This window comes from Nakaseomyces glabratus, chromosome K (genome assembly GCF_010111755.1).
Source record: "Nakaseomyces glabratus chromosome K, complete sequence".
Taxonomy (NCBI): Eukaryota; Fungi; Ascomycota; class Saccharomycetes; order Saccharomycetales; family Saccharomycetaceae; genus Nakaseomyces; species Nakaseomyces glabratus.
The window spans coordinates 646,673-668,192 of NC_088961.1; the positions used below are offsets into that span (position 1 = coordinate 646,673).

Sequence of the window (21,520 nt, forward strand, 5' to 3'; positions counted from 1 at the left end):
ACAGAAGGATAATACCTCTAGATTTTGTTGAGAATGAAGAAAAAAAATTACATGTATGCTGAATATTTATGGGCTAATTGAGAATTGTCATTATCCGCTGTTTATCCACTTTCTAAACTAAACCGTTTTTTTGCATCGATAATAGTGGTGTATATTCTACTTTTATTCCATACCATACTTGGAAATAACATAACACCTTTCGTATTTCTCATGTTTTAACTTGTCAGTTCATTTTTTTTTTTACTTTTACTCAATCTTTATTAAACGAACCATTTTTTACCCTATGTTTGTCTCTTTCAAAAAGACTTTTCTTTACCGAAACCCCACAATAAATCATCAATCCATGTTCCTACTATGCTTCTTCAAATTAGTGTTACAATCTCAGTTTTCATTCAAAGGGATTGAGTTATCTTTCTCTTGGGGGGAACACTGGGGCTGAAACAAAAATTATATTCTGTATGATAATATAAAGGAATAATTACTACAACCTTCCATACTCATAACTCATATCAATAAATTAAAACAATAAATTTTTAATTTTGTTATTTGAATCTATAATATCTAGGGGATTTAACCACTTACTATATATACAGCTCGATATATATTTGTGCAATGGCTATGCCCACAGACGTGCATCACTTTTCGGGCTCTTAACCACGGCCGAACAAAGTAACCCAAAAAAACATAAAAGATTAAATCCATGATATGGAAGTGATTGCAAGTGTTTCAGACATAAATTGCACACACTTGTAGGCAAAACACAATTCAGCCCATACACAATACATACACAATGAACACCATATACAATGAGTCTCTCATCTTCAAGAAGAAAGAAGTCTCGCTGAGTGCAATGACGTTCCTGTACCAGGAGATGATATCGAATATTCACAACGATTGTAAGGATATAAATGAGTTTGAGACAAGGCTGAGTAAGATGGGCTACAACATAGGCTTGAGATTGATAGAGCTGCTGAACTTTAGAGCCTCTGCCACTTTTACTTCAAAGAACTTCTTGTCGTCGGGATCAAACACAAGCAACGGTAGCTCAGACGCTACCATCACGGCCTCTGACCAAGAATCCTCCCTAACAAGCTTTATCAATCGTATGAGGAGGAGAGATTTGAAGATACTAGATGTATTGCAATTCATACACGGGTCCCTGTGGTCTTACCTTTTTGGCCATGTAAGTAACGACTTGGTCAAATCATCAGAGCGCGAAAATGAATATATGATCGTGGACAACAAACCTAAACTAACCCAATTCATATCAGGGAAGAATGTCTCTTGCGACTATTTTGTTTGTGGTATAATACACGGTTACTTAACATCAGCAGGTTTCCCATGCAAAGTTACTCCACACTCAATGCCACAGGATGGCCACGATAACAGAGTAGTTTTCCTGATCCAATTCGATAAGCAAGTGCTTGAAAGGGAAGGCCTGAGGATTTCTCAGTGAAATCTGACATCATGTCTACAAACCATTCACAGATACACACGGATATCACAACATATAGAAACAAGAACAAAATTAACTTTCAACATCAAGGTCATATAGACAAGTACATATAAATAGCATTTCAACGAGCATTTTTCTTTCAACTTAACAATTTACTCTGGAAGGATAACGAGATTATGATTATGGCTACCATAGGCCCTATTACTTTAACATAGAAAGAATTCACCGAGTCTGTGATTATACAAATATCATTTATCGTTCGGTCGCTTGCTGCGCACATGTATGGGTTTCTTTACCAATATTGATGTAGCTAGTATTGCTGTTAAAATAGTAAGACTAGCGAATCCTGTGAGTGTGACTATAATGCTTGCTGTGCGGACCTAAACGCCAACAAGAATGAGTGCAGAATACCAAATCCTTCAAAAGTCACATGATAACTATATTAGTAGTAATACCCACTAAATGATTAGTGTCTTTTATCCAATTAATAGTCCGATATAGTGTAACGGCTATCACATCACGCTTTCACCGTGGAGACCGGGGTTCGACTCCCCGTATCGGAGTGATCAGCCTAATTTCAAAATTATTAATTTTTTTTTGCTTTTTCGTTTCTCAATCACCTGCCAGATAGCGAGCTCGTCTCGAATTGCCATACAAAATGGTTAATATATACAATAGCAAATGATTAATGGTCTTTTATTTTTACTGAACAGTCTATTTTTATGTTATATTGTGTTATATAATACAACGTATCCTTGATTTAAATAAGATACAAAAAAAAAAAATGCAATATAAGAGGTATTTGTTCCTGAAAGTTTACGGTTCCATCACCGGGATAGAGTTAGCAAATTGTTCTTTTGAGGTAATTCTGACTGTCAAGTTGAATCTTCTTGCAGGGACTTAATTTCGTTTATCTTTGACTGTAGTCTCTTTACCAATCCATTGTGTGGGTCGAGCAACTCACAAGTATGTCTCAAGTTCAGGCTGTTAATAGTCAGTGGTGCATCAGCTTGATCGTCTTCGTTATCGTTGAGTAAAGCCTCTGTAAGTTCCACCAATTGTGCATTCAGCTGAATCTTTGAGTTAATGTTTGCTCTATCGTTCTCCAATTTGTGTTTCTTGCCCCCGTATTTAATAGTTTGGTGTTCTTTCCGCACCGCGATGAGTTCTTTGTTCAGCAGCTGCGAGTTTGCGGTTAGTTCCTTCAACTGGTAGCAGAGCTCGTTGTTGGCTTTATTGATGTCCAGGAGGTCATCCAGGTCCGCGGTCAGTTGTTCTGCGAGCACTTGAAATATCCGCATGTCCAGCTTGTGGGACATCTTCTTCAATTGGGACAGTCTCGGCACGTTAGTGGTACCGTTAAAGGCGGTCAACGCCTGTGGTATCAGGTCGTTCTGCAACAGGTTTGTGAATATCGCCTGCAGCACATGTATAGTGGTGACCGAGGTGATCGAGGAGTACAGCCTCGACACCGGTATGTCCTCGAAGTCGTATGCACTCGATTGTATGTGTGCATCGACACCCGTGTACCTGGGCACATCAGGCGTGCTTATATTGCCAGTTTCTGATCCTTGTGTGTGAGGTGTAGTATCTGGTACTGGTACGTCTAGTATATCTGGTGTCGCTTCATATTCATTATCAAACACAGGCTCCACATCTGCATTCACATCCACATTTGCATTCTCATCCGCATCCACATCCACATCCACATCCACATTTGCATTCTCATCCAAATCCGCATCCACATCAGCAAACGAGATGGATTTGCTCCTCTTGACGTTCCTGCTATGACTGCCCCGCAGCCGCGCTAGCAACTTCGTGTCTCTATCCATCACCGCTCTCCTCTACTGATCCAAGCCAGGAACACTTGTTGACTACCATCTCTTATGTCTGTTTACATTTGCCTAAAAAACAATCACCTGACCACACCGTCCACGATGAACGGGTTCTGGACCCTGGAAAGTATCTCTCTCAGACAGCAACGCACAGCCAAAGCATAGCAAACGCACAGGACGAAACGGCAAAAGGAAGTGCGGATCCGTCTGTGGAGTAGAAGAAGAGAGAGAGATCCGCGCACAGAGTGGAAAAGGGTCCACCTCATCGCTGCCCCCCCCATAAGAACCCCTGCGGGGATTGGATGATTAATTGCAATTTAAAATCTTTTCAGTGGAAAATAAGCTTCTGTGCCAAGCATTGTATTGTTGTGTTGTATTGTGTTGTGTTGTGTTGTGTTGTATAGTGTTGTATAGTATAGTGTAATGTAGTATAGTGTTGTATTGTGTAGTATTGCATAGCATAGCATACTATCCCATGCTATGCTGTTGAATTCTCTATAGTGCCCTATGTGGAGGTCCGATATAAATTTCTGGTTTTTTCGGGTTTGAAAAGGGCGTAGAGTTGTAGACAACACAAAGCAATTTTTTGCAAAAAAAAATTTCATATATATTATTGCTTTCTTTCTTAGCCTAATAATAACTAAACCCCCCTCCAGAGCCACTCCAAGGTATAAATGTCTGCTACTACTGTCACAGATATTACTGGTACTGGTACTGGTACTGGTACTGGCACTACCGGTAGTGCCAGTACCGCTACGGCCATACCGCTTCCGCCTACGTCTACTATTCAAACCTCCGACGAGCCGCCACGTACGCTGTGGATGGGAGACCTTGACCCCTCCTATGACGAGGAGACGATACAGGAGATATGGAGCCACCTCGGCAAGCACGTCACCGTGAAACTGATCAGAGCAAAGAAAAACCTGCTGATCCCATGCAGCTCTACTTCAGACCCCGCGCCTGTGCCAGCTGCATCTGTGCCATCCGGGCAGAACGGCGCACAACCACCACAGGAAGACACCAGGGACTCGCCTTCTAACACTACAGGATCGGCGTCTAACACCCCGGCCTCTGACAGTGGCATTCAAACCAGCGAGGGCGAACAGTCCACCCAACAGCCCTTGAAGATTAACATCAACGGTGTCTCCTTCATAGACCCGGCAACCACGCAGCTGCACCACGCGGGCTACTGCTTCGTGGAGTTCGAGTCGCAGAAAGACGCGCAAGAGGGCCTGGCTTTGAACTCTACACCACTGCCTAACTTCGTCTCCACTACCACTGGCCAGGACATCAACCCCACGGGACAAAGAACATTTCGGCTGAATTGGGCATCCGGCGCCACACTACAGAGCTCCATACCAACTACGCCCGAGTACTCTTTGTTCGTCGGTGACTTGTCGCCAACAGCAACTGAGGCAGACCTGCTGTCACTCTTCCAAACTAAGTTCAAGTCCGTGAAGACAGTGAGAGTAATGACAGACCCCATCACTGGCGCATCGCGTTGCTTTGGTTTTGTGAGGTTCGGCAACGAGGAAGAAAGAAGAAGAGCACTAATAGAGATGAACGGCGTTCATTTCCAAGGAAGAACTCTGAGAGTCGCCTACGCAACTCCAAGGTCAACCACCGTCATGCACACCCAAGGTAATAACCCACACGATCACCACGTTGATGTGAGAAATACCATTTCAAAAGCTGAACTCGAGAAGAGCAACTTGTCTCAATATCTCATGAACGCCTCAAATAACTCTCAAAGAGCTAACCAATTGAGATCAGCTAATAAAATGCATAATTACCCAAATGCATCAGGGTTTCAGCAAACACATTACAGTAACGACATAAACTCCGGAAACGGTTTACAAAGAGGTCCTCCACAAAGATCATATAATCCAGGACAGCTACATTATAACTCTTATAATCAACCGGAGGTGAACTACGGAACAGATATGAGTGGAGGATATCCACCTAATAGAGCTGACCTGGGCAGGAAAGATGGCATGATCAACACTTCTTTTGTCAACACCCAGGTATCTGAAGCTGCATTAAACGACTTCTTTGCTACTGATCCTACAAACACAACAGTATTTGTAGGCGGTTTGGGACCTACTGTCCAAGAACAACAATTAAGAAAAATCTTCCAACCATTTGGTAATATCTTAAGTATCAAGATTCCACCAGGAAAAAACTGCGGATTTGTAAAATTTGAACACAAGATAGATGCTGAAGCAGCTATTCAGGGATTACAAGGTTTTGTTTTAGTTGAAAACCCTATTAGATTGTCTTGGGGCAGGAACCATGTAGCTAAAAACATGATAAATAAATTGCCACCCCAATATGTGAGCTCGGGAAATCAAAGGCAAGAATTAAGACCCCAATATCAAGACCCATCTACAATGTTAGCCAATAATAATATCAATAACCAGGCATACACCTATCAGCATGAACAATTCTACCCAAGTCAACAACAAATAATATACGGTAAAACAAATGATTTTGCTACCAAACCAGATTCTCTCCCTTTATTGACTGAGGTTCATCAGCAAGGCATTCAGGGCCAACCATATAATCAATACCAACAACAGCCCCTACCAAGCCAATCACATCAGCAACAGTCATCTCAACAATATATGCAAGCTTTACAGAGAAGACAACAACAAGATCTGGTTAATCAATATCAGTACAACCAGATGAAACATATGCAAAATACGGTGGCACAACAGGCTGGTATGAATGTGACTAGCACTACAGCATGGCAACTATCAAACGATATCCCAGCAAACTCAATGACAAACAATATTGTTTCAGGAGCTGATATCAATAATGATGTTGGAAACAGGATCCTTGAAATGGATGCCCAATTACATTCTTTAAATTTAAATCCTCAATCCGCTGGCTTGAACCAATTGCCCAATGATAATATTCTTAACTCAAGTTCCCCAAATTCAGCAAGGAACCAAATCAATATTTATGGTCAAGGAGACCGTACCATGGCCTATCCGCAACAGGTTGATGAAAATTCGCTAGGGATGAATAACGTACGAAGACCTAGCTTAACCACTAACAATGATAACTTTGCCTTTACTTAACCAGTTACAAATCTATTATTCAACATCACAAGCACTGCTGGCTCAGTTTAACCTACAAAGGTGAACACGTATCATTTCATATGGAATGGATTAAGGCTATATGAAACTGTTTAAAGCAGTTGGATCATTTATTAAAGTAAAATAATATTTAATATCGTGCTTTTATGTCCCAGAATGGTTTGAGTTTTTTCATTTGTTTTCATCTAATAATCTATTGTTGCTTTTACTGTTATTTTATTTCCCAATTATATTTTATTCAACTTTGAGAAATTGAAAAACTTTTAACTATAAAAAGTGGTTCTTACTCCTAATTTTTTTTGTTTGACATTCAATTGACTCTTATCTATCAAATCGTGTATTATTCTTATCCATGCTTGTTCTTATTAGTCTTCGGCAGTTGTTTTGACAGAATACACGCGATTAATTATCTCAATTATTTTACTTTTTATCCCCCAAGTATTTTTATATATATATTGAACTTATAAAGAACGCATATTTTTATTTAATTATATCACAGTACAGAGTAACATATTAGCAATAGAACAAAACTGGCATTATTTATTTCACGGCTTACAAGCAACAACCCCACTATCGCATACATCTAACTATGATATCTCCTTTGGGGAGTGAAATGAAATAAATCATGTGATTAAGACTCATAGTGGCACATAATAAAACTGTGGGATCTCACTTCTAGAAGGCAAGGCGTTGCGATGTGTAATGAAGTAAAACAAATGATGTTTACAGACACCCAATTCAGTTTCTTAAACCATATAAATACTCTAGGTTGGGCTTTTTTCAACTACTCAACCTGAACTGGTTTTCCTACAGGACGTTGTTACGCTGGTCATTACGTAAAACGGGAAATGGCAAACTCATTGCAATTAGCGCATCAACTTAAGGGCAAACATGTATTGCTAGTCGGTGGTGGTGAAGTGGCGCTGACACGGATTCTTAAGCTGATCAAGACAGATTGTAAACTTACCATAGTTGCACCAGTAATCCATGAGAAGATACTGAGGAAATATGGTGGGTTTGACACTGCAAGTGACGGTAAAGTGCATAGAAACGAAAAATGGGTACCGGGCTGTTTAAAGCTGTACCAATACGTTGAAGATACGTTTAATGATGATTATTTCGCTCTGGATAACAAGGAAGGTTGGTCTTTCATCATGACTGCGATTCCAGACCAAGTCGAGAGTGAAAGGATATACAAAAAGGCGAAGAGCATATATGGCCCACAACAGATGGTCAATGTCGCAGACAATCCACCGCTATGCGATTTCTATTTTGGAGCCAATGTTGAAGTGGAAGGGTTGCAACTTCTGATTTCATCCAATGGGTCATCTCCACGGTTTGCAGCCCTGATCCGAGATGAGGTCAAGAGACATCTTGAGACCCTAGACCTGGAAAAATCAGTAGAGACACTGGGAACACTGCGTAGTAGGATAAGAGACTTATCACCAGACATGAGCCAGTCAAAATATAGAATGCAATGGATTAAGCAATGCACAGACATATTCGGCATCCAAAACGCAGCAAGAATAGATGTCGACAAGCTGGTTCAGTTATACAAGACAATGAGCCAGGAACAATCCTTGACGTTCCCACCACGTACAGAGGTGCTAGCCAACTACACTGTGTAAACGACCAGGATTACTACATAATACTATAGCATTAACTATATAGATCACATGGAAATATAATAGCACACGTCATAATAAGGGTTTCTCCAAAAAACCTCCAAAGAACAATCGTAAATCGGAGGTGGTCCCCCCCCTTCAAAGGCTGGGAAGCTGAAAAAAAAATTCTTCCCCCTTCAAATAAGAAAATTGTACCTGGAACGTGGAAGAATGGGAACTTATAACAGTTATTCCCAAGTGTTTGGTTTGAATCAGAGCGTATTACACACTAGCATAGGTGTATCATTTGAAAGCTAAGCAATATAAGAGCCTCTAAGTGCGAAAGAACGAAGTTTCTACGACTAAAATTGGGTTATAATAGTGCCATCATAAAATCAAGGATAATAGCGTTTGTTTAACAATAACCCCCCAAGAACGAATAACATAATGACTAATCCCAAAAATGTTGTTCCCAACTCAGGGACCTCCAGCAGACATGCTTCTATTGTGGAGATGCTATCCTCTCCGCCTTTACTACCACATCAGCATGCGCAGCACGCTCATGTTCATAGATCTCAAGGTAGATCAGAGAGCATAGAGTCTATTCCATTACAGAGGAGCGCTTCTGGCACGTCTTCGATTACCTCTATGGGGTCCAACAACGATAGCAGCAGTGCTAATGCACAGAGTGCAAACCCTAGTGCGGGAAGTGCTACCAATGTGGGTGCCAGTGGTACTCCTCACTCTGGCAGTGGGCTGGAAGCTGGAAACACTGATTTATCTGCTGTGCCAATGCTACAGACACCATCCCAGTGTTTGAACTCAGCTCATATTCATACCTGGAAACACATCCAATTATCACAATTAATTGAACAGAACAAGTTAATCTTCGTGCCAGGATCGTTATCCGTAGAAGAGACTTTCAACACATTGATCAAGTACCACTTGACCTCTATCCCTGTTGAAGCTGTGCCAGGCGATATGAACTGTTTAACTTTTGATTACAATGACTTGAACTCATACTTACTTTTAGTACTGAACAAAATAACAATCAATAATAAGCAAGTGACCCAGGACTGCCAGAATGGTAAACCAGTGGCTGTGGGAGACATTGTCAAGTTGACTCCAAAGAATCCTTTTTACAAATTACCTGAAACCGAAAACTTGTCTACCGTAATGGGCATTTTGGGCTCCGGTGTTCATAGAGTGGCTATAACAAATCCAGAGATGACTCAAATCAGAGGTATTTTATCGCAACGTAGACTAATAAAATACATATGGGATAATGCTAGGTCCTTTGGAACATTAGAACCATTACTGAATAGCTCACTACAGGACTTGAAAATCGGAGTTTTGAATACAAACTCTAAGCCAACTTCAAGGCAGTCAAGAGTCATTTCAATTCAAGGTGAGGAGCCTTTAATAATGGCTCTATATAAGATGCATAAAGAAAGGATCTCTTCCATTGCTGTTATTGATCCACAAGGCAACTTAATTGGTAACATTTCAGTAACAGATGTCAAGCATGTCACTAGAACCTCCCAATATCCACTGCTTCATAAGACGTGCCGTCATTTCATTTCTGTGATTTTGAATTCCCGTGGTCTAGAGACGGGTAAGGACTCTTTCCCAATCTTTCATGTATATCCAACAAGTTCTCTTGCAAGAACACTGGCAAAATTAGTAGCAACTAAGTCGCATAGATTGTGGATCGTACAGCCTCAAGAAGCGCCAACTGCCACATCAAGTAGTTCAACTTCTTCCAGTGTAAATACCGGAACCATTTCCCCAAACCCTACACCAACCACCACCTCAGCTTCTCCAGCTCCTGGAGCAACACCAAATGCCTTAAACAACCATTCTCCATTATTAAGTACCGTTGATGATGGCCATACTGTCATTAACCCTGCTACACAAGCTACAAATACAACAGTAATCCAACCTAATCTATTTGAAAAGGAGTACAGAACTGGCAAATTGATAGGTGTTGTGTCATTGACTGATATCATCAACCTGTTAGCCAGAAAACAGACTGCAAATACTGAAGTTGACCCACAGACAGCTAGAAGACAAAGAGGTCCAGCAACTCAATAAGTGCAACCAATACTAGTGTTACCATGAGGCAAACATATTCAAGAATCTCAAAAAATACTTTTCTTATGCACAGAACTACTGGGAAACAGTGGGGTCTCCTAATTAAATGTGGTGATGTAATTCATTGCTAACCATGCTTTGGAATACTAGTACATACTTCATTCCTCGATTAAACTACAAGTAGGCGCACCACTGGTAGAATTGTTTCTCATTTTACTTTATCTAGTTATCATACCTTTTCAGAAAAAAAATATTCACAATTTATCCTCATATTAATGGAGTTTATTTAATAGTAATTTTTTACCAAATATAGTAATATATTTATATATATATCAATCACCTACCATTAATCACTTATAATCAATGATGAAGACATCAACTACTGGTATTTCTGCTAATGTATTGTGTCGATCGCATTTTCAATCATGAATCACAATTTTGTATCAAACGCGATGCGAACGAATTTCACAAACGGACATAAATAAGGCACACATCTCTTACAAATTCGATTAGTGGTAGAACCGGCACATTTATAATATCATACCGAGAGCAGTTTGACACAAACTGATTATTACAGGACAATGTCTAACCAAGATTCCTTTGTTAGTGGAGTTGGCAATGAATCACACAAACGATCAAATGAAGTGATAACCATTGATGAAGATACAGATGTTAAGAAGCCGAAAGTAAATACCGGAGCGAAGAAGATACCGAATATTGCAGAGGAACTGGCAATGAATAGGCAAAATGTAAGATCGAGTTCACTATCACCGTTACTGAACTCTGATAGTAGCAGTAATGGGAGTGATAAGACAAGCAAGTCAGAGTTGCCTAGGCCCATGATACCTGAAACCAAGCCATTGCCTGTGGCTTCACTACTATCAGGCCCTAACAACCAAAAATTAAACTCAACTGAACCAAAATCGAATTCACCACAGTCACCAGGAAGTGTGTCAATCCCATCGTTAAAAAGAAACGACAGCGAGTCGAAATTGAATAAACTAAAGATGAGAGCTCTCTTGAAGAACAAGAGCCCCGCCAATGTACGAAAATCACTGAGCTCCACTAGTGAGAAGTCAAGCACTGCTACCAAACTAGATGATACTGAAATATCAAACGCTGTTAAGCAAGATAATAAGACCTCAAAGGTAGATAAAACTCCACAAGGTAAAAAGTTGGAAGGTACTTTTAAATCTTCATTAAAATCAAAATCTTTTACTGAGATAGATAGAATAGGTATTGTTAGTAAGGACAAGCAATCTAAGAAGAAAGACATGAATGCAGTCACACCCAAACCGAGAAGTCCTAAAAGAGCACTTCCAACAACTAAGTCACCAAATATAATGAGTGTTCTAGAAAAAGGTAAGACCGATATAAAAACTTTGTCAAGGCCAGATATTATTATTGATGTACCACTATCCCTAGATGATAGTAATGCGTATCTGTCAGAAGATAATCAGGTAATATTCAATTTCCAAAAGCTAATAGATGAAAAGTATGGCATCAGTAAGAAGGCCAAAGTACCGAAAAAGAACTTAACTATGAATTTATTACAAAACTTATCAAATAACAGAAGTGGATCTACTTTAGATGATGAAATTAATCTCTCTGATGATGAGGACGATTTTGAAGAAGAAGAATCACATATACCAGTCAAGCCAGCTGTTCCTGTAAACGGTAAGAAACCCCATCCGTCAAAAGGTAAGAACTTGATTGGTAAATATGATATAGAGGATCCATTTATTGATGATTCTGAGCTACAATGGGAGGAATATAGAGCAGCAACAAGGGATGGTTTTTTTGTTTTTTTTGGTCCTCTTGTCGAGAACGAAGATAGCTCAGCCGAAGCTAAACTGGCCCCCTCAAATAACAAAAAACTTGCTGGTAAGAATAGGTAGCATATATACAAACGAATAATAATGGCTATGTAGTTCTTGATGTTCATATTTTATCAGTATTTATTTTGAAACTACAAATGGCATGTTTGAATATTCTATAATATTACAGTAGCCTATTATTCAAACAAGTACTTTATTCTGTCAGTGATCTTAGTTTCTCATTAGCGTCAATAATTGCATTAATTTCGGGTAACATTTTACTATCCGAAAAGTTGGTCGCAACTAAAGTTGTGAATTCATTTAATTTAGATTTATTCCACTTATGTGCAAAAGTGGAGAAGAATTTGATGTAATTTAATACAAGTAGAATGTAGTCTTTCTTCATTGACTTTTTGGTTTCCTTCAAAGTTTTGATAGCCAGATCTTCTATTTCTCCAGCCCTTTTTGGATCTAATGTGATGAAAGTCTTTTTAGCTCGTTTCTCATTATTGATCTTTAATTGTGCCATGCTTTCCGATAGATCTTCTGTATCCGTATTATTACTACTCACACTATGATCAACCTTGATAACAAGGTCACGTAAAATACCTAGCACACAGGATTTACCAAATACAACAGCACAATTATCAAGCTCATCCATCAAAAATTCATATGAGCAATTTTCTGGTAATAAACAGAGGATTCTAGTAATTAAAGTAAACGTGATCATTCTTATTTCTTCATTGACTTGATGACAGTTTTTAACTAGAAGCAGGTTTAAAACAGAATGTAATACCAACGGCGAGAGCTCAGCAAGTTTTTCTTTCAGAATGTTATTGTCTGTAGTTGTTAGTGCAGCCCAAATCCAATACCTTGCAACTCCTTCTATTGTAACATTGTGACAAGTCGGAGAGAATAAAGACTCCGAAGCAAATCTTAAATATAGATAAAGTGCATCGGCAATATCGATATCAATAAGATGATCGCCATTCTCTATATAGTTAAATCCACTTAACAGTATAATACCTTTGGTATCAGGATTAATTTCTTTTTCTCTAGCAGTTTTCTGAACCTCGTAGTAGTAACCAGCCTTGAGTAATATATCTGACTTGGCATTTTTGTCAGTGTTATTAGTCTCATTGATACGTTTTATAACATCTTCATAGATACCTCTAGTTTCCCTCAAAATATCATTAAACTCATCGTTTAGATCTATGTCGAATGAAAAAGCAATTTGGTAGTAACGAGAAATAATATCATGAACTGATCTATAAAATTCAGGCAGTTGCAGATCCTTGTTTATCAATTTGTGAAAATACACAACCTCAGTCTTATCATTTAAGAATTTGACGCAATAAGCTACGGAAAATGTACAAAGGTTTCTTAGCAATCTAACCTGAAGTTCAATTTCACTGTTCATAATCTCATCATATTCCTCATGGTTCATTTTCAGATCAACAATAAGCTGTCTTGGTGGTTCGGGTGGTATATAACCTCTGCAGAAGGCAAATACTCTCCTTAATATAAATTTAACATCTTCAACCACCTCAGTATTGTTTGTCACGTATTTACGTATGGCGGTAACAGCTTCTTCCAAGTATTTTGATGGGTGCAATGTGGCAACTCTTCTTATCAACGAACCAGCTAGTTCAAATAAAGCATATGACTTCACACCAAAAATAATCTCAGGTTGATCTCTATCTTTCATATAATCTTCCACCGCATCGTTATCCTCCTCAGCTGTATTATTATCGGAACCGTCTTCACTCAATTGATGACATTCCTCAACAATATTCTTGAAGTTCAACTCACTTAATAATTCCAGTGTTGTCACAAGACATTCTTGCGGTTTAGCATGAAGCGCTAGTAGATTAAAGATTGCCATACATATTGTGACAACTTTACACTTTCTCAATCTATCAGAATTCTTGATATTCTTGGCATTGCAGAATCTCAAAAGTGTGCGGGGCAAATCCCAACCTACAGCACTGACAAGTTCTGTGTCTGCTTCCAAAAGATTCAACAGCAGCTCTAGAAACTGCTCTTTCTCCTTCACCTCGAAGCCTTCATCAACCTCTTCAGATAAGGTGTCAATCATGGTAACCAGCGTCAGAGAATCTTCCTTATCATCAGTAAACGACGCCTTCAAGGCGTCACAAACTTCCTCAAACGCATCTGACATATTTCTAAGTACAGAATATAGGCAATTGATCTTAAGTGGATTTCAAGTTGTAACCAGAGTGTTCTGACCGCACGGCTTCTATGTTTGCACTCTTATGAGCGCACGGTTAACCATTTATTTCACCCTACTTTTCGGCCTCAAACTTGGAAAATTTTGAAATTTCCACTTATAAGTGACAATATTGGTCTTGCGATGAGCTTCGATATTGGCAACGGTAAATGATAAGTGGAGGACTCAGGACGGTATATCAATGATTACCTTTACACGTTTGTTATGAGTAGGCTACTAGAAAGTGAACAAGAAAGTGAGAGCGGGAGTGAGAATCTGGTATCATCAGGATCAATTGCTCTTTCAAAGCATGAGGAGCAGAAGCGAGAGTTGGGTGTTGAAAATAGACTAGAACAATATAGCAGACGATTATCACAATTGGCATTGGTTGACACGAATGAGAGCAGTGATAGCAGTGAGAAAGAAGAAGTATTCGTTCAAGGTAGCCTTCGATCACAACAAAGTCTCAAAGCATCAATTCAGTCAAGTAGTCATGGACACACTGGGGCCCCACAAAAGGTTATGATAAAATTTCAGTCAATTGGCTCTATAACCAGTATTACACCCTCAGTATGTCAAATTTCAACAAATAAACCTTTTTCTGTTATCATATCCTTTTTACAAAGAAAGCTGAAAATGGAGAATATTCATTGCTACATAAATAACTCATTTGCACCAGTACCAAGTCAAAATGTGGGTGATCTTTGGAACCAATTCAAGGTAAACGATGAGCTTATTGTTAGCTACTGTGGATCGGTAGCGTTTGGTTAGGTTCGACATAAATCATTGTGGATCAATGAGTTATACTCACCTTTTTAAAATAGTGTTCATAGATAGATTTAAGTTAAGTTGCACAGAATAGACAATATTTGCTGTTTTAGTTTAAGATTCTTAGTATCAAATACTTTGATATTTTTCATATGAATCTAAAATTGTATTTATATGCTTTGAAATTATTATTATATATGATTATTTATATTAGAAAATTGTTACAATACATGATAAGCCAATAGCAAGCTTATAAAATAGTCACGATTTATTCGTCCTTTACCTCTTCTTCTAAAACAACCAATAGGTCGCTTGCATCGACATTTTCACCATCTTTGACTAGAACATCTTTGACAAGGCCTTCACCTGTAGATGAGATCACCATCTCCATCTTCATTGCACTTAGAACAGCAACTGGTTGGCCCTTTTTAACTTGAGACCCCTTGTGTACCTTGACTTCAACAATGACACCAGCCATTGGAGCGCCAATCTGTAGTGGATCATGACCGTCTGCTTTAGGCTTAGCAATTGTTTGGACCACTTGAGACTTATCTGCGATGCGAATCTTTCTTGTTTCACCATTCAGTTCAAAATAGACCTCTCTGATACCGGTTTCTTCGTTCAAATCACCGACAGCTTGCAGTTTTATTATTAAAGTCTTACCTTGTTCAATGTGTACTTCAATTTCCTCACCAACTCTTGGCTTTGCCAAGAAGTTTCTGGTTGGCAATACAGACAAGTCACCATATTCTTCAAGAATCTTTTGGAAGTCTTCGTAAACCTTTGGGTACATGTTGTAGGAAGCAACATCGCATTCGTTAATATCACCAAATCTGGCTTCAAGATCCTCTCTAATCTTAGCTAAGTCGAATGGTGCCAATTCTAAGCCTGGACGACGGTTTAGCTTTCTTCTCTTATTCTTCAATATATCTGTTCTTAGAGGTTCTGGGAATCCACCATATGGTTGGCCCATCAAGCCTTCGAAGAAATCCATCACTGAATCTGGGAAATCTAATGAATTTGCTAGACGTCTGATGTCATCTGGTGTTAATTGGTTGCTAACCATGAACTGGGCCAAATCACCAACAACCTTTGAAGTTGGGGTAACCTTGACAATATCACCCAACAGTTGATTGGCTTGTTTATATGCCTTTTTAGTTTCAATCCATTTCTCACCCAAACCCAATTGTTGGGCCTGGAACAATAAGTTAGTCAATTGACCACCTGGAATTTCATGATCATAAACTTCTGGATCTGGACCTTTTAGGTCTGCTTCAAAACAAGAGTATAATAATCTCATTTCAGCCCAGTATGCATCCAGTTCACAGACATGTTTAACATTGATACCAGTATCGATTTGGCCATCAAGAGAAGCCAAAACAGCATTAACAGACGCTTGAGAAGTCAAACCCGACATAGAATTGATAGCAACATCAACAACATCAGCACCAGCAAGGGCACAAGCAGCCATAGAGGCCACGGCGGTACCTGCAGAATCGTGAGAGTGCACGTGAATAGGTAGATCAGGGAATTTCGCCCTAATAGCCCCAATCAAAAGTTTAGCAGCGGCTGGTTTCATAGTACCAGCCATATCTTTGATACCTAGTATATGAGTACCCATAGCAACAATCTTTTCTGTGACATCCAAATAGTAATCCAAATTATATTTCTTACCTGGTTGAAGCATGTCACCGGAGTAACAAACAGTGGCTTCCACAACACCTCCAGCCTTCTTAACAGCATCCACACCAACTTTTAATTGTTCCAAATCATTCAGAGCATCGAATACTCTAAAAATATCAACACCGTTATCCTTAGCTTGCTTAACAAAATGGTCAATAGCGTTGTCAGGTAGAGAAGAGTATGCAACACCGTTGGCACCACGGAGAAGCATTTGGAATGGAATATTAGGAACGAGTTTTCTCAATATTCTTAAACGTTCCCACGGATCTTCATGTAAGAATCTCATAGCAACATCAAATGTGGCACCACCCCAACATTCTAAAGCAAATGCACCAGCAAATGCATGTGCGGTTGTTTGAGCAATGGCAGCTAGATCGTAAGTTCTAACTCTTGTAGCCAATAAAGACTGGTGTGCATCTCTCCAGGTAGTGTCCATAACTAGTGTGCCTTGATTATGTCTAACAGCCTTGGCAAATGCCTCTGGTCCTTCCGACTGTAATAAATATCTCCAACCCTTTTGTGGTGGAACAGACACGTCGACTGGAGATCCATCCTCATCATGTAAACGAGGAATCTGTGGGTGAGTCTTTAATTTAGGTTCACCAATTTGACCTTTAATTGAGGATCCGTTAACAGCCAAATCAGCAAGGTAATGAAGTAGCTTTTGGGCTCTGTTCCTGGATGAGACCATGTGGAATAGTTGAGGAGTATCATCGATGAATGTTGTCCAGTAATCACCACTAATGAAAACAGGGTGAGTCAATAATGTCAACAAGAAAGGAATATTAGTTTTAACACCTCTAATTCTAAATTCGATTAGTGCACGAAGCATCTTACGACGAACAATTTCATAAGTAGAACCAGAACAAGAACATTTCACCAACATGGAATCATAATGTGGTGAAATAACAGCACCTGCATAAGCAGTACCACCATCTAATCTGACACCGTTACCACCAGCCGAACGGTAAACCTCCAGTCTACCAGTATCAGGCTGGAAATTTTTTGCAGGATCTTCTGTGGTGATACGACATTGAATTGCAAAACCACGGGTAGTGATTCTGTCTTGTAGTAAACCTAGTTGTGGCAAAGAAGCACCAGCAGCTATTTGAATTTGAGCAGAAACAAGATCTATACCAGTAATTTCTTCAGTGATGGTGTGCTCGACTTGAATTCTTGGGTTAATTTCGATGAAGTAATGCCTGTTTTGGTTATCAACTAAAAATTCCGCTGTACCAGCATTTCTGTAACCAGCTTCCTTTGCTAATCTAACCGCATCTGTCAAAATGGAATCTCTAACTTCACGTGGTAAAGTTTTAGCTGGTGCAACTTCCACAACTTTTTGGTGTCTACGTTGCACGGAGCAATCTCTTTCAAACAAATGGACTACATTGCCATGATTATCGGCAAGTAGTTGAACTTCAATGTGCTTTGGCTTATCTAAAAATCTTTCAACAAAACAAGTACCATTACCGAATGCCGTTATAGCTTCGGATTTAGCACGTTGGAATGCATCAGCAACATCGTCTCCTTCTCTCACAACACGCATACCTCTACCACCACCACCGTAAGCAGCCTTAATAATGACAGGATACCCATATTTATTAACAAAATCTTGTGCTTCTTCAACAGTTTCAATTGGGCCTGGAGTACCTGGCACAGTGGGAACATTAGCCTTAGCTGCCAAGTTTCTAGCTGAGACTTTGTCACCGACAGATTCGATAACTTCTGGGGGAGGACCAATCCAAGTAATGCCGGCTTTTTGAACTTTATCAGCAAACTCAGCATTCTCTGAGAGGAAACCATAACCTGGATGAATGAAGTCTACACCGTGTTTTTTAGCAATATCAATAATTTCATCAATTGCTAAGTATGCACCGACTGGAGTATATTCACCTTCCTTTCCGATAACATAGGCTTCATCTGCTTTTAATCTATGTGTGGATAGTCTATCTTCATGTGAATAAATGGCTACAGTTCTCATTGATAGCTCATGGGCTGATCTAAAAATTCTAATTGGAATCTCACCTCTGTTGGCAACCAATATCTTATTCTTCTCACCAAGCAAACTAAAGTTGTCCCGGAGACCGGTCAACATCTTGTTCGTGGCCATAATGTATTTTAGTGCTTAACTTTAGTACGTTAGTCTCGGCTTTGTAATATTAAAGAGTAGTATGAAAACAGTAGTTGATCAATTGGCCAACACAGGAGCAAGTTGTATGTATTTATAAGTCAATAGTAATTCCGTTGGTGTCAACTCAAGCTTGCTTGTGACAAAACAATCTTAGACTTCGATTTTTTTTTTTCAAGGGTCCAATTGTTTTCTCCACAGATAAAGACGGAGGTCGCCGAGCGAACATTACAAAAAATGAAAATTTTTGCATAAAAATTCCAATTTTTGGTGATGACGAAACTTTACCTTCGATGATTTAGTCATCGAGCATCATCAAGGAACAAGTAATATGACAATTTTGTCCAGTGCTATCTATTAAGTAAGCGTAGTTGTATCAGCTTATTATTCTATTGTATCGATGGATTTGAGGATGTTAAGTAATTGCAAGAAATCCGATTTTTCTTATTGTTTAATGTATTTTGTTTCAATAGTATGATCCAGCACAAAAGGATGCCAAAGGGAAATAACGTTATTGGAGAACGGAATATAAATAATTCAAAAAAAAAAAACCAAAACCAACAACAACAGAGCATCTGCTGCTGTTATGTCATCCTATGCTATGTACATCTCCAAGAGCCAATTGGTAATGTTTGCAAAAATAGCATCTTCTTCTTGATAAACATAAAGTATAACAGTGTGCCGATAATAATGCAAAACATGTTTGCAATGTAGTAACCATCAGTGACAACTTTGGCGGTTCCTCTTAAAGCAGTTGTACATGCTTGAATATTACTACCTCGATTCAAAATTGCTACTGATCCGTTTTCTAGGGTACAGCTGTAAACGGTAAAATAGTTGATCATTGACATGATCATGAGGCGAGGCCAGGTACCACCAAAATTACTTAATGTGTTTAGAAGTGTCATGTAGGTACCACCCAGGACTGGATCAGCAATCTTAGAATGGAAAGCCGAAATTGCCACAAATTGGACTGTTGACATGAAAGAACCTAATAAATGCTGGATTATAACAAGTAAAAAGTAGCCGGTACTAATTTGCCCATCTTTTGGGAACATACTTACAATATAATTACCAAACATAGCAGCAGTTAGCCTACCTAAGAAACCCCATAACCAGGGGGTTAATAGGCCGCCGTCTCCAACTAAAAACTTTACAATGCGATTTGTCTTATGGTGGTTTCCTCTTGACAGATTTAATTTCCTCTTCTGTTCATTTGCGGAACTCCATTTTACAACATAATAACCAAATATGATTTCAAATGGGAAATCAATAAGTACTGTAACAGCGAGATCTTCTCTTTTAAAACCCTTTTCCAATAGTTTTAAATTTGTAGCTGCCTCATTACATTGAAATGCAAATTTGCTAACCATATGAATTGTTGCTAAGGTTCTCACCGATCTCAGCTTCAATATCTTTAAAAATCCTCTGTACACGTAGGCGATACTGCTAGTATTTTCAGTCTTAATAGTTACATGGTCCGGATATTCAATATTGGTGATTGTTGGAGAAAGAGCTTTGTCTGCACTAAGCTCTCTATCCTTCTCTTTCACTTTGTCAGTTATTGGCAAATCATAGACACTATTAGGGACCTCCTTAGTAAAGAAGATCACATACAAAGTCAAAAGCACATATAGAGCACCAGCAGTTTTCATATAGCCCCCTAAACTTATGAGGCCATGCGGTAATGGCATATTTCTAACATATTTATTGGCAAATTCGCTTGAGTTCAGTGCGATAAAAACTGTAAAAGACAGGAAATATCCCATATTCAAACCAATGGTTTGGGCTGTGGACGAATATGAAATTGAATCTCTGGATAAGATTGTTAACGCCCAGCCATCGACAGCAATATCCTGAGTAGCACACAAAAATACCAAAGTTCCAAAACACCAAGTTAGAAAAGGTACATTGACGTTATGTAGCCCACCTGAGTTCCTTCCATGAAAGGCGTCATCAACACCGTTGAACACCTTACCTCTGCTAATACATGTACCCAGAAAGAACAGCATTACACCGCTGACCAGTTGAATGGGAATGATCCATGATCTTCTTCTACCTATTTTCTTGAAATATACAGAGTCAACCAGTGGAGACCACAGAATTTTCAATGAGTAGGGGTATGTAGCCATGGAGAAGATACCCAATTGTGTAAACGTAGTCTCTTTAGCCATTGACTTCAGCAGGAACGGTACTGTACCGAAGGCTAGCCCGACAGGGATACCTTGCAAGAAGTAAAGACATATCAGCAAATAAAATTGCGGGATATCTCTCTTCGCCAAGGTCTTCGCTGGAGTATCCATCGAGTAAGTAAATAAAGCTTCAGCTATCCTTTTTAATCAATAGGTGCCCAATTGCCAGATATATATTGTTCCCGAACGAACGCAATTGTCGATCCTTTGGTATTATAATCTCGATGAGAGGATATGTTCGACCAAGTGAAAAGTTTTCTGCAAGTACGATGCCTATCAGACAGTTCAGGTTGTGTCAATTTTTTCTCTTTCAGCTTGCTATGTTACCGGTTCGCGTAGGCAAGTTTTACTTTTTTTTGCAAATTATTTTTTCACTCTCAGAAAATACTGTAGGTATGCACCTTTGTTTTCAAATGATCTACAGCGGTATCGCTGTAGATTGTAAATGCATAACCGAATCATAGAGACGGTATTTCAATTTTAAATATTATAGTACATTAAAGCAGCATGGTTCTTGCTATGCTCAAAATTTATACAATTTAGATATTGAAGAAAAGATGATAAATATAAGTAGTTGAAATAGGATAAAGATAATATAATAATAAAGAA

General features: G+C 39.0%; 10 protein-coding genes and 1 non-coding gene across 11 annotated transcripts; 7 read left to right on the forward strand and 4 right to left on the reverse strand.

Moving 5' to 3' along the window:
• Positions 1-790: 790 nt before the first annotated feature.
• TRS31 (TRAPP subunit TRS31) lies at positions 791-1,456 on the forward strand (the record flags this gene model as incomplete). Its single annotated transcript, XM_448510.1, has 1 exon — positions 791-1,456. One exon carries the CDS (start codon positions 791-793, stop codon positions 1,454-1,456), a length of 666 nt encoding a protein of 221 aa, XP_448510.1.
• Positions 1,457-1,947: 491 nt separating this feature from the next.
• Positions 1,948-2,019, forward strand: tE(UUC)4. The gene has a single exon. It is a non-coding gene; the product is annotated as a tRNA-Glu (tRNA).
• Positions 2,020-2,331: 312 nt separating this feature from the next.
• On the reverse strand, positions 2,332-3,288 carry AME1 (Ame1p; the record flags this gene model as incomplete). The annotated part of the gene is made up of 1 exon (XM_448511.1): positions 2,332-3,288. The coding sequence occupies one exon, from the start codon at positions 3,286-3,288 to the stop codon at positions 2,332-2,334; it is 957 nt and encodes a 318-aa protein (XP_448511.1).
• A 677-nt stretch (positions 3,289-3,965) lies between these two features.
• NGR1 (Ngr1p) lies at positions 3,966-6,374 on the forward strand (the record flags this gene model as incomplete). The annotated part of the gene is made up of 1 exon (XM_448512.1): positions 3,966-6,374. One exon carries the CDS (start codon positions 3,966-3,968, stop codon positions 6,372-6,374), a length of 2,409 nt encoding a protein of 802 aa, XP_448512.1.
• Positions 6,375-7,240: 866 nt separating this feature from the next.
• MET8 (bifunctional precorrin-2 dehydrogenase/sirohydrochlorin ferrochelatase MET8) lies at positions 7,241-8,020 on the forward strand (the record flags this gene model as incomplete). The annotated part of the gene is made up of 1 exon (XM_448513.1): positions 7,241-8,020. One exon carries the CDS (start codon positions 7,241-7,243, stop codon positions 8,018-8,020), a length of 780 nt encoding a protein of 259 aa, XP_448513.1.
• A 423-nt stretch (positions 8,021-8,443) lies between these two features.
• Positions 8,444-10,090, forward strand: SDS24 (Sds24p; the record flags this gene model as incomplete). The annotated part of the gene is made up of 1 exon (XM_448514.1): positions 8,444-10,090. One exon carries the CDS (start codon positions 8,444-8,446, stop codon positions 10,088-10,090), a length of 1,647 nt encoding a protein of 548 aa, XP_448514.1.
• Positions 10,091-10,671: 581 nt separating this feature from the next.
• On the forward strand, positions 10,672-11,988 carry HPC2 (Hpc2p; the record flags this gene model as incomplete). The annotated part of the gene is made up of 1 exon (XM_448515.1): positions 10,672-11,988. The coding sequence occupies one exon, from the start codon at positions 10,672-10,674 to the stop codon at positions 11,986-11,988; it is 1,317 nt and encodes a 438-aa protein (XP_448515.1).
• Positions 11,989-12,121: 133 nt separating this feature from the next.
• YBP1 (Ybp1p) lies at positions 12,122-14,089 on the reverse strand (the record flags this gene model as incomplete). Its single annotated transcript, XM_448516.1, has 1 exon — positions 12,122-14,089. The coding sequence occupies one exon, from the start codon at positions 14,087-14,089 to the stop codon at positions 12,122-12,124; it is 1,968 nt and encodes a 655-aa protein (XP_448516.1).
• Positions 14,090-14,362: 273 nt separating this feature from the next.
• Positions 14,363-14,908, forward strand: ATG12 (Atg12p; the record flags this gene model as incomplete). Its single annotated transcript, XM_448517.1, has 1 exon — positions 14,363-14,908. One exon carries the CDS (start codon positions 14,363-14,365, stop codon positions 14,906-14,908), a length of 546 nt encoding a protein of 181 aa, XP_448517.1.
• A 265-nt stretch (positions 14,909-15,173) lies between these two features.
• Positions 15,174-18,701, reverse strand: PYC2 (pyruvate carboxylase 2; the record flags this gene model as incomplete). Its single annotated transcript, XM_448518.1, has 1 exon — positions 15,174-18,701. The coding sequence occupies one exon, from the start codon at positions 18,699-18,701 to the stop codon at positions 15,174-15,176; it is 3,528 nt and encodes a 1,175-aa protein (XP_448518.1).
• Positions 18,702-19,318: 617 nt separating this feature from the next.
• GVI51_K06655 (uncharacterized protein) lies at positions 19,319-21,022 on the reverse strand (the record flags this gene model as incomplete). The annotated part of the gene is made up of 1 exon (XM_448519.1): positions 19,319-21,022. The coding sequence occupies one exon, from the start codon at positions 21,020-21,022 to the stop codon at positions 19,319-19,321; it is 1,704 nt and encodes a 567-aa protein (XP_448519.1).
• Positions 21,023-21,520: the final 498 nt, after the last annotated feature.